General features: G+C 34.0%; 1 protein-coding gene across 1 annotated transcript in view; it reads left to right on the forward strand.

Moving 5' to 3' along the window:
* The window catches only part of LOC107673786 (cysteine-rich motor neuron 1 protein-like), a 17,165-nt gene that overhangs the window by 229 nt on the left and 4,705 nt on the right, over positions 1–12,231 (forward strand). The window contains exons 2-5 of the mRNA XM_016467575.1: positions 1,730–1,837; positions 3,061–3,217; positions 7,881–8,002; positions 10,681–10,893. Of these exons, the coding sequence (XP_016323061.1) occupies positions 1,730–1,837; positions 3,061–3,217; positions 7,881–8,002; positions 10,681–10,893 (600 nt within the window). The remainder of the gene's footprint in view (positions 1–1,729; positions 1,838–3,060; positions 3,218–7,880; positions 8,003–10,680; positions 10,894–12,231) is intronic.

Here is a 12,231-nt window from a genome sequence, read left to right on the forward strand (position 1 = left end):
CACACACAGCCTATTAAAGCTAAGACTGGCGTTCCACTTACGTGTGCTCAACAGCGTCAAGCAGCAGGCGTCTGCGGACTACAGAAGCTTTACCTTTTACTGCTCCAAGCAGCCAAATGGAAGCCACCTGCTGTCCTTAATTATACATTATTATTATCTGGAAGAATAATTAGTCACACCTCTTTAGCTCCGTACGTGCCAACATGGTTGCAATTGATGCTTGCACATGTGGCATCCCAGCGTGTTGCTCTCGACAAATGCATCTTGTTTTGCTATGATTTTGAGGTGACAGAAGAAATCAGAAAAGCAGTTTGTTGATGCTACTTTTGCTTCGTAAGGCAACTTTAAACAAAACCTGTTCTTCACGGCTGTCGGATTATGAGGATCGCTGCACGGTAATTGTGGCTGTGTTTATGTGTAATCGATGCAAATCGGACACTTCTGTTTGCAGTTAAACTGCACTGTACGGATGCGCTTGGAGCAAACAACCCCAGGAGCGGCTCACATGATCGGAGCCAAACAACAGATGACTCTGAAGTTTCACTTCAACACGCACTTCTTGCAACACGCACCAGCTGAGCACATGAGGATGCATTTAACAGAAACATCTGAGTTTGCATCACATCTGTAAAACAGTCGATGTGAAATCAATCTCTTTAAATCCTTAATTTATGTCCCTTTTTGTGAATCTAATCAGTGCATGCTGTTCTGAAGAAAAATGTCTGTTTAATTAAAATATAGGAGCTATTGGATAATGTGAACAGCAGTGGGTGGTATGACCAAATTATTATTTCCCAGTATGAGTTGTTTACGTGTCAGAAAGAATATATATCCCAGCTAACAGGGAACCTTCTGGAAAAGTTCTTTTAAAGTTTTAAAGGTTATTTAAAAGTGAACAAACACTCTTCCAGTAACATTAATAGAATGTTTTTTCAGAGTTATTGAGTCTTTAATAATGTTCTCAAAATGTTATTTATACATCATTCATGGAAACCTTTTAGTTACTTAATGTTGCTACTTTTTTCAGAATGTTTTTTTTAGAACATTCAAAAGTAACATTCCCATAATGTTTGCAAAATGATAAAATGCTAAACATTCCATTAATGTTTGCATAACAAAGGAAAAAAATGTTTTAAAAACTATGTTTTGTATGTTCAGAGAATATTCAGAAATAATGTTTTCATATCATAATGGGAATGTTAGTGAAATGTTCTTAGAACATATTTTTGTTAGCGGAGATCAAGAGTTATTTTTGTTAAATGTTCAATTAAAGATAATGTATATAATACTCAACCATGTGGGAATGTCAATTTTTCTAAAAAAATAATAATTTTAATAATTCTATTTTAAGAATCCTGAAAAATAAAATGTATCACAGTTTCCACAAAAATATGTGGAAGGCTGGAGTAATGATGCTGAAAATTCAGATTTGCATCACAGGAATAAATTACATTTTACAATATATTACCATAGAAAACAGCTATTTTAAATTATAATAATTTTAAGTAATAATTTTTCACAATATTACTGTTTCTACTGTATTTTTGATCAAATAAATGCAGCCATGGTAAGCATAAACACTTGCTATGTAAACCATAAACCAACTGCAGATCTTTCATGCACTTCAGTCTGCAGATTTGAGCTATCTGAGATGTTTCCTGTTTTTCATCTTTCTGATAGAGATGTATATTGCTGAAAAAAACAGGAACTAACTAACTTTCTCTTCTAGAGCCGCTGCTCTGCCCACCGTTGGAAAACTGCTCTCTCTCTGGGCATGACTGCCCATTTGGCTTCCAGCAAGACCCCAGCGGCTGTCTGCTATGCCAGTGTGTCAGCAGTGAGTGCAAACACACACACATACACACAAACCCTTGAGAACTGTGTTGCGTGCAGACCGCGCCAAAATACTCCCAAGTCTATGTTTGAGAAAGTGCCAACGGCCCGTAACACAAGCAAACATTGACTCTGGACATATGGAGCGTGTCCAAGAAATAATTATCTCAGACTCAAATCCACCTCACAAATCTGCACAATTCTCCCCATGACTGAAATGAATCTGAAAGTTTTTCCCATGTGAATTGAAATCAGTATCAGAGGTCAGTAGGACGTTTGGGCATCATGGAGCTCATGGGACTGTAATCCGCTCCAAATCATAATGTGTAGTTTTTAGAAAACACTAGCAACATCGAAAGTTTTGCAAAAAATAACTAGATTTGAATTTATATGCATGAAACAGAAGTACACACTTTTAACAGCTTTTACATTAGCTGAATTTCTGTGTTTCTCTTATGACAGGGTTAAAATAATGTTAACCCAGGGTTAAAATTAACCTAATCATTGGGTTAAAATAGTGTTAGCCCAGGGTTAAAAATAACATCAGCATAGGGCTAAAATAGTGTTAAGCCAGGGTTATGTAGTGCTAACCTAGTAGTGTAGTGCTAAATGTAGTGCTAACCTCTGTCTAAATACAAGATTGAGGTGTTGTTTTACCCTGGGTTAAAAGTGATGTCATCATGGGGTTAAAATAATGTTGACCCATGGTTAAAAGTGACCTCAGCACAGGGTTAAAATAGTGTTAAGCCAGAGTTAAATGTAGTGCTAACTTCTATCTAAATACATATGTGAGTTGTTCTTTAACCCAGGGTTAAAATTGACCTCAGCACAGGGTTAAAATACTGTTGAATCAGGGTTAAAATAATGTTGACCCAGAGTTAAAAGTGACCTCAGCACAGGGTTAAAATAGTGTTAAGCCAGGGTTAAATGTAGTGGTAACCTCTGTCTAAATACAAGTTTGAGATGTTGTTTAACCCCGGGTTAAAAGTGATGTCATCATGGGGTTAAAATAATGTTGACCCATGGTTAAAAGTGACCTCAGCACAGGGTTAAAATAGTGTTAAGCCAGAGTTAAAATAATGATGACCTGGGTTTAAAATTACGTTGACCTAGGGTTATACAAAGTGCTAACCTCTGTCTAAATAGAAGTGTGAAATACAAATAAGTTTGACCTAAGTTTGACTGATCACTGATCATCTTTCGTATGTAAATGTTTGTGGTTTTCAGATGAAACATGTCCTGATGTGTCCACGCACTGCTCTCTGGAGTGTCCCATGGGTTATGAGAAAGACAGCTATGGTTGTGAAGTGTGTGAATGTGTGAATGTAGCCACACCAAAGTGTCGCCCCATGACCTGCAGCAAGACATGCCCTTATGGATACATGTAAGTTAACATCTCTCGTGACCAGTAACATTATCTAAGACCAAATAATCTAAATATAAGTGTAAAATATTGTTTAACACAGGGTTAAAAGTGACTTCATCACAGGGTTAGAATAATGTTAACCTTTGCCTAAATGCAAGTGGTAGACATTGTTTAATCCAGGGTTAAAAGTGATGTCAACCCAGGGTTAAAAATGACCTCATCATGTGGTTAAATTAATGTTAATCAGCACAGGGTTAAAATAATGTTAAATCTGGGTTAAACACACTGCTAACCTTGGCCTAAATACAAGTGGTAAACATTGTTTAATCCAGGGTTAAAAGTGACATCAGCATAGGGTTAAACTTGTTTTAACCCAGGGTTAAAAGTGACCTCATCGGAGGATTAAAATAATGTTAACCCAGGGTTAAAAGTGACTTCATCACATGGTTAAAATAATATTAACCCAGGATTAAAAGTGAGCTCATCAGAGGATTAAAATAATGTTAACCCAGGGTTAAAAGTGACTTCGTCACGTGATTAAAATAATATTAAGCCTGGGTTAAAAGTGACCTCATCAGAGGATTAAAATAATGTTAACCCAGGGTTAAAAGTGACCTCATCAAAGAATTAAAATAATGTTAACCCAGGGTTAAAAGTGACCTCATCACATGGATACAACAGTGTTAGCCCAGGGTTAAACGTGGAGTCAGCACAGGGTTAAAATATTGTTAATTAAGGCTGTGTTAAAAATAACATGAGCATAGGGTTAAAATAATGCTGACCCAGGGTTAAACAGTGCTAACCTCTTTCTAAATAAAATTGTGAAAAATTGTTTAAGCCAGGGTTAGAAGTGATTAAAATAATAATAGCCTAATTGCAATGCGATGTCCTGCCTAAATACAAGTGTGAAATGTAGTTTAACCCCAGGTTAAAGATGATCTCATCACAGGGTTAATATAATGTTTACTTAGTGTTAAACAGCCTGACCCCCTGTAATCCATGACCCTGGTCAAACATCTGGGTGCTTTGCTGTCCTCATAAGAGCGTAGGAGCCAGTGCTTTCATCTCAAAACCATCCCTCCCTTTCAACACAACGATCAAATGCACATCGACACAAAAGCGTCTGTATGTGAGCGTGAGGTGTGATTCTGCTGGTATCTGAACCACAAGCCCCCAGTGGAGGATGGAGCAGATAGATTTTCACTGGAAACCCGGTGTCTGAACTCCCTCAGGGGGGATGGAGGGTTTCCTGAATCATTTCAGAAGAAGTTTGAGTCCTCTGAGCCCTGTCTCTCCATCTCGCTCTGGAGGAAATCCCTGTTTATAGTGGCTCATGTTGAGATCATCTTCTGCTCGGAGCGTGTTTGTTTCTAGTGTTTATTGCTAGTAAGATAAGCAGATACAACAAAGATCTGGAAACAAACCCAAAGATCATGAGCATTTAAATGAAGATGACCCTCTTCTGTTTCTAAAATATCTGGAGCTGGTTGAAACAAACCCATTAAGTTCAGAAAGCCCTTAGAGATAATGTGTTTATAATTAAAGGGGTTCTTAATTTTGTCCAAATTAGGCCTGACATGATTATAATAGTGATTATTTAAGATAACCACATTATGCACTTTAAGTCAAATTACAAATTACCATCAAAATGAGGGAATTTTAGAGTGAACGTGTAAAAGATTTTTATTTTAGTTTTTGTTTTAGTTATTTTAGCAGAGCAAGTTAAACTGAATGAAAATAAGAAATGTTGCCTTGGCAACTGGTGGGTAAAATAGTGTTAACCCAGGGTTAAAAATGGCCTCATCACAGTGTTAAACTAATGTTAGCCCAGGGTTAAAAGTGACATCAGCAGCCTTATCGAAGGGTTAAAATAATGTTAACCCAGGGTTAAATGTGATCTCATCACAGGGTTAAAATAATGTTAACCCAGAGTTAAAATTGACTTCATCACAGGGTCAAAATAATGTTAACCCAAGGTTAAATGTGACCACATCGCAGAGTCAAAATAATGTTAACCTAGGATTAAATGTGACCCCATCATGGGGTTAAAATAATGTTAACCCAGGGTTAAATGTGATCTCATCACAGGGTTAAAATAATGTTAACCCAGAGTTAAAATTGACTTCATCACAGGGTCAAAATAATGTTAACCCAAGGTTAAATGTGACCACATCGCAGAGTCAAAATAATGTTAACCTAGGATTAAATGTGACCCCATCATGGGGTTAAAATAATGCTAACCCAGGGTTAAAAGTGATGTTATCACAGGGTTAAAATAGTGTTGACCCAAGGTTAAAATAGACCTCATCACATGGTTAAAATAATGTTAACCCAGGGTTAAATGCAGTGCTAACCTCTAAATACAAATGTGAAACATTGTTTAGCCCAGAGTTAGAAGTAATTACAATAATGATAATCTAGGGTCAAATTACAGTACTATCCTCTGACTAAATACAAGTGTGAAATGTTGTGTAACCTAGGGTCAGAAAAGTGATTAAAATATTATTAACCCAGGGTTATTTGCAGTGCTATCTTCTGTTTGAATTCTGTCTAAAAAGTGTGACACATATTCGAACTATCTGGAATAAAATAAAGTTTTTATAACCTATTTTATCTCATTTAAAGATTATTTTATTTAAAGTAAAGAGTTTTTTTTATGGTTTTAGTTTTAGTTAACTATACTAACCCTGGTTCAGTGTTAATAAATGACTTGGGTGTATGTTTTCTAGGCTTTATATTGTCATGAACAAACACTGCTAAGTTGGTAATCATAATTTTTGTGTGACAGTGAATTGCCAGCCATAATTTCATCATGGTGCCAGCATTAACATTGTGTTTTTGGAATATGTGAGCCGTGGCTCTGAAGCATCGAATGATGAAGACAGAGGACGAGTGGCTGTTTACATTGACATTTTACACAGTCGAATGGGTCAGACTCCACACAAAGGGGGTCTTAAATTGCTTCCCCTTCTCAGTGGGGCTCAGATGTCATTGGATTTGACAGAACGTAAAGGAATATGTGTGGAGTCAGCAGTCGTCCTGGCTGCATGCTGTCTCAGCAGTGAACCACTACTGTACTGCTGCCCGTCGAGGGGATGTGTTTAATTCATGAACAACAGACACACAGAAGGACAGTATAGTGACCTCTGGCTGTTTCGTTAATGAGCTTTCATCCGCGATCTATGACGACGACTCTGTTATTACTCATTCATTAATATTTCATCTAATACTTTGATTCATCAGCAGCCCTAATAGTGATTTTTCTTAAATCAACTCGTGCAGTTTGAACCTTCAGCCTTTCAGCCATCAGCTCAGATTTGGCTTTCACATTGTGACTGAATCTGGATTAATGTAGGCGGGTCTTGGTTTTGTCCACTGTGATTTGATTGGCTGGTGCAGGTGTGTGAAACATGATGGTATTTTATTGTTTAAGTAAAGTAAATGTGTCCCAAATTATGATTTCAGAGTCTTCTGTAAGCTAATTATAGACAGTATATCAATTAATATTATCAGCATGAGCTGTTAATTGTGCCTTCCTGACCAATTAACAGAAATAGTTGTTTCCTCTCTCTTCCTGTGAATGAATATGAATGAATGAATGATGCATTTATATAGTGCTTTATTGTGTATTGCTGTACACCCAAAGCGCTTTACAATCATGTGGGGGGTCTCTCCTCAACCACCACCAGTGTGCAGCATCCAATGGAATAATACATAATTGTTTACATTTTTTTGTGTGTGAATTTTGCACTGTTTAATAATAAATCAATAAATAAAATACTTATAAATAATGCTTATAATAAAAATTGAAATATATTTTTATTATGTAAAGACATGATGTTTGTGTAATAAAATTAAAAGATATATATATATATACACAAACAAATATATATAATATATATATATGTTGCGTAATTTTAATATTAAATATAATCAGCATTATGCTGGCCACTGACTCTAGTTAAGGAACTTTACTGGTGGTGCACTACTAATAATAATCAAAATTAAATAATAATAAAATTAAATAATAAAAATAGAAATACGTCAAAAATGTATAAAAAAATGTAAATTAAATAAATAAATAAAAATGAAAAATTCATTATATATAGATATAATTTTTGTAATATAACAAATATAAAATATATTATTTTGAGCTATTTTCTTGTCATTAAAGCAAAAATAAACCAAGTAATTTTTTCACCCTAAATGTAATATTAAATATAACAGTTTTTAATAATAATAACAATGTAATAATAATTAATATTATATTTAGTTATCATTTATTTATTATTATTATATAGTATTAAATATTATTATTTAATACTATATACTGACATGTTTCTGGTGCTGCTTTTATCTGGACTCTTGAAGCTCATGTTCTGCAGAGGAAAACAGAACCAGATGGCCGTTAGACCGGTTTGAGCATCTGGAGCCGGTGTATCGCGCCTCCAGCAGCAGCTCCCAACAACCAGAAACTTTAATTAATCACAACGTTATAAGCATAAAAGTGTCCTGCATTATTACGAGGTATCGTGAGACGTGCTTTCATCCGTCTTCAGAAGTTGAAGTGCGTCAGAGCGTTAAGCAGGAATCAAGAGCTGTGCTTTTGTAGCTTAACCAGCAGGTTTATGCTGGTTAGTGCTGGTTGAGCTGGTTGTTTATGTGTTGTTTCTCCTCACAGGAGGAACAAGCACGGCTGTGAGATGTGCCGCTGCGTCCGCTGTCCGCCGTTCACCTGCGACAAACACTGCGGCGGCGGCTTCAGAAAGAGCAGGAAGGGCTGCAGCGTCTGCGAGTGTGAAGGTGAGTGACTGCGCAGACACACGAGGAGATTCACGGTTTGAGGTCATGAGATTTCATCTGAGGCCTCACTGTACAGAATGTTCCTACAAGCAATTTAGAAATGTTTAAACGTGGAAAACCGCAAGGATATTCAAGTGTGCTCTTGGAACAAATATGCATAGTGAGTCTGGTTTATGCCCAACATTTAATATGTGACCCTGGAGCACAAAACCGGTCATAAGGGTCAATTTTTGCGAAATTGAGATGTATGCATCATCTGAAGCTGAATAAATAAGCTTTCCATTGATGTATGGTTTGTTAGAATAGCACAATATTTGGCTGAGATACAACTATTTGAAAATCTGGAATCTGAGGGTGCAAAAAAATCTAAATATTGAGAAAATCATCTTTAAAGTTGTTCAAATGAAGTTCTTAGCAATGCATATTACTAATCAAAAATTAAGTTTTGATATATTTACGGTAGGAAACTTACAAAATATCTTCATGGAACATGATCTTTACTTAATATCCTAATGATTTTTGGCATAAAAGAGAAATTGATAATTTTGACCCATACAATGTATTGTTGGCTATTGCTACAAAAAATAAATTTTCATTACTTAAAATTAAAAAATAAAATAAAATAACTGAATATAAATATAAATAACTGGCATAAAATGAATTTAAAAACGTAAAATAATTGTATTTCCGCTGTTTAGTTTAACTTGATGTACTAAAATAACTAAACTAATAACATTTAAAATACATGAAATTCACAAAAATTTTTAAAACTTAAACTAAAATTAAAGCAAAATATAATAAAAATAATATCAAAATATTAATAGTAACTAGTAGTATTAGTAGTATACTATAATAGTATATCAATGATACTGAAACAACACGTATATCATAATGACAATTAAAAATAAAGCCATAAAAACACATTTTCTTTGCTTGAAATAAACTTTAACTGAAATAAAAAAAAACTTTATTTTAGGTTTTTCATTTTGTTTAACTATGTTCTAAAATGAAATTAAATTTAAAATGTTTTAAAAATAACTAAAACTAACTAAAATCAAAAAGAAAACAGAAAATATTGAAATAAAAACCTAATACAAAATATTAAACTATAAACTATAATAGTTACTACTAAAACAACATTGACACTTCTATATTATAATGAATATTAATCTATTCAAATAAATATATTATATTAATTTTAATATGTATTGAATGAATTATGAATGGAATTATCACAAAGCAGTTGGATTGTATTATTAATGCATCTTGTGATTCCCTATTTTTCTTTACATTTGCATAATCAGTGTTTTAGTTGGCGTACTCTAACTATCTTTTACATGTCTTTCTGCTTAATAAATCCTGATTTGTTCCTCACTTTTTGAACTCTTTTTTTTTTAAACAAAAAAAAAGTTCTAGAGGTTTAAGTTTATGAAAATGATTTGTGAATGATATTTGATATAAAATATATATTTTATGAAACCTGTTGAACTCTATACCTGCTAGAAAATCAAAGCCATAAATCTAAACAAGTTGTGTTCCAAATTTGAGGTTGATATCTCAAAAAATGAGCTTTGAGTAAGATTTTGTGTGGGCGCAGTACCAAATTTTCCCCACTAGATGCCAGCAAAACTCCCCAAAAAAACAAAAATGTCCAAAAGGTCGCACAAGGGTTAACTGGTTCAGTTTATCCACAGCATAATTATAAACTCATTATTGGCAAAATATCGGACGTTTAGAGGATGTTATTTCAGATGGAGACAGGAATCAGGAATTATAATAGGATATTATATTCATATTACACTAATACTCATCATTTTAGACTGATCTTATCATAATGACATTTAAATAGTAAAGTATTTATACATTGAGTTATAGTTGTTACTGACTTTCATTTATGCTGATTTACATTTTAAAAATCAGTGTATGCAGGCTCAAGTAAAAACATTTATGTTACTTGAAATAAAATTTTACATTAACTGAAATAAAAAAAGTATATATAAAAAAGCAACATTTAGCATTTTCGTTTACTTTAAGTTAAAGTGCTACAAAAACGTATCAAACTATTTAGACACACAAAAACTAATTGAAGTGACAAAAACACACAACACAAAAATCAACATTTCTAAAACGTTAACTAAAATTAAATTGAAAATGAAAATATCAAACTAAAAAATATTAATAAAAACCAAAATCAAAATTAATACAAATCTAAACAGACATATTAAAAAAATTTATAAAAATGATAAAAACGTACAACAAAATTACAAAACGTTAACTATAATTAAAATGAAAACGAAAACTCAAAATATTATTAAAAACCATAATAATAATAAAAACTATATAGACCTATTCAAAAAACAAAAAGTAGTAAAAATGACAAACACACAACAAAATTACTAAAACGTTAAATAAAATTAAAAACTCAATATTAATAAAAACTACAGTAGTATATCAATGACACTGAAATATCACTGATTGCATTACAGTATTTTATTTATGCAAAGTATATTATTTTTTCTTTTGTTTGGATTGTGAGCTGGACGTTTTTTGTGAGGTCTACACATAATCGGCTGAGCAGTTTTGTAGTTTCGCTGTAGTTTTTACGATGTTTACTGTCATGGTCTTCTTTTGTAAATCTTTTGATTGTTGTGATCATGTTGATGTTGTGTGGTGTTCAGACGCAGACAGACACAGCGCCTCCGTCACCGTCTCCTCCAGCTTCTGTCTGATGGCGAGCGGCCGGCGTTTCGAGGAGGGAGACGGATGGCACGACGGCTGCCGAGACTGTTTCTGTCACGCCGGCCGAGAGATGTGTGTGCTGATCACCTGCCCTGTGCCCACCTGTGTCCACCCTGTGCTCCGAGCCGACCAGTGCTGCCCCGGCTGTGACGGTACCACACACAAAACAGTCTCTAATAGTCAGAGTTGGGGAAAGTTACTTTTTAAAGTAATGCATTACAATATTGCGATACTCCATAAAATTACGTTACTTAGTTACTTTTTATGGAAAGTAATGCGTTACGTTACTTTTGCGTTACTTTTTAAATCTGGACAGGGCTTGCTTGTTTGTTTTTAACAATACGCCTCAGGCTAGGGCTGCAAAATTAATCGAATTTCTAATCGCGATTACAATTACGGATGCCACAATTACGTAATCGTTCAAAGCGGCAATTAATCGTTCAGAGTCCACTTATGTTATTCTGCATGCTTAAGATACGTTTTTTTCTTTCTACATGTTATCTTAAGGGTTTTTCCATTGTTTTAGACATTATAAATGTCTTTACTGTTACTTTTGATCAACTTTATGCATCCTTGATGAATAAAAGCATTCATTCTGAAATATTTTACTAGGGATGCATGATATTATCGTAACGTTATCGGAATCGGCCGATAAAGGCTTAAAATGTGAACATTTGAAAAACAATATGCCAATATGCCTTGCTGATAAGGTTTATTTACTTAGAGGGCGCTGTTGGCCTACTTGTAATAAAATGAAAGTAAAATACACAAATAACATTAAGATACTTCTGTTTCTGAATAAAAGAAACTATATCGATGTCATAAAATCACGAGTCTGTTTTGATTTAAAGGTCAGAAGCTATAGCTTACATGAATAAAATAACAAGCATGACACTTGTAAATTATAATAACAGATGTACTGCGTGATATGTAATATATTTTTTCAAATGGATTATAAAAACGTACATATAAGGACCTCTAAAATATTTTTAGAATGTTTACAGCTCCATCTATTATGTTTTACGTTGTGGTTTACAGACCATCTATTAATCTTAAATCCACAAATAAAATGTGTATACATTAAAGCAAATTACAAACAATGAACTAAACATTCCTTGACAGCAGCTGTGACTTAAAGAAAAAAAAGATACAAATAAATAAGAAGAGGAGAAAGAAAACGCATACAACATTGTCAAATAATACAACGGAATAAATCAAGGTTCCTTACTGATCTGTTCATTTTCAATGTGTCCAAATACATAGTAACAGGTGTCCACCTATGTATAAAAATGTCCAGTTTCAGTTTCAGTTGGAGTGTCATATATTCCATTCTATACATAGATTCAAGTTTTTCTATCCACTGCGATATTTTTGGAGGGTGTGGAAGCAGCTTGATTTCAGTAAATGATGCGGATCACAAACTGACCAGAACACCTCAGTCTCAGGATGAAATGCTCACTAGGTGTATGTGTGTGTGTGTGTGTGTGTGT

Source organism: Sinocyclocheilus anshuiensis, unplaced genomic scaffold (assembly GCF_001515605.1).
Source record: "Sinocyclocheilus anshuiensis isolate Anshui unplaced genomic scaffold, SAMN03320099.WGS_v1.1 scaffold716, whole genome shotgun sequence".
In the NCBI taxonomy this organism is placed as follows: Eukaryota; Metazoa; Chordata; class Actinopteri; order Cypriniformes; family Cyprinidae; genus Sinocyclocheilus; species Sinocyclocheilus anshuiensis.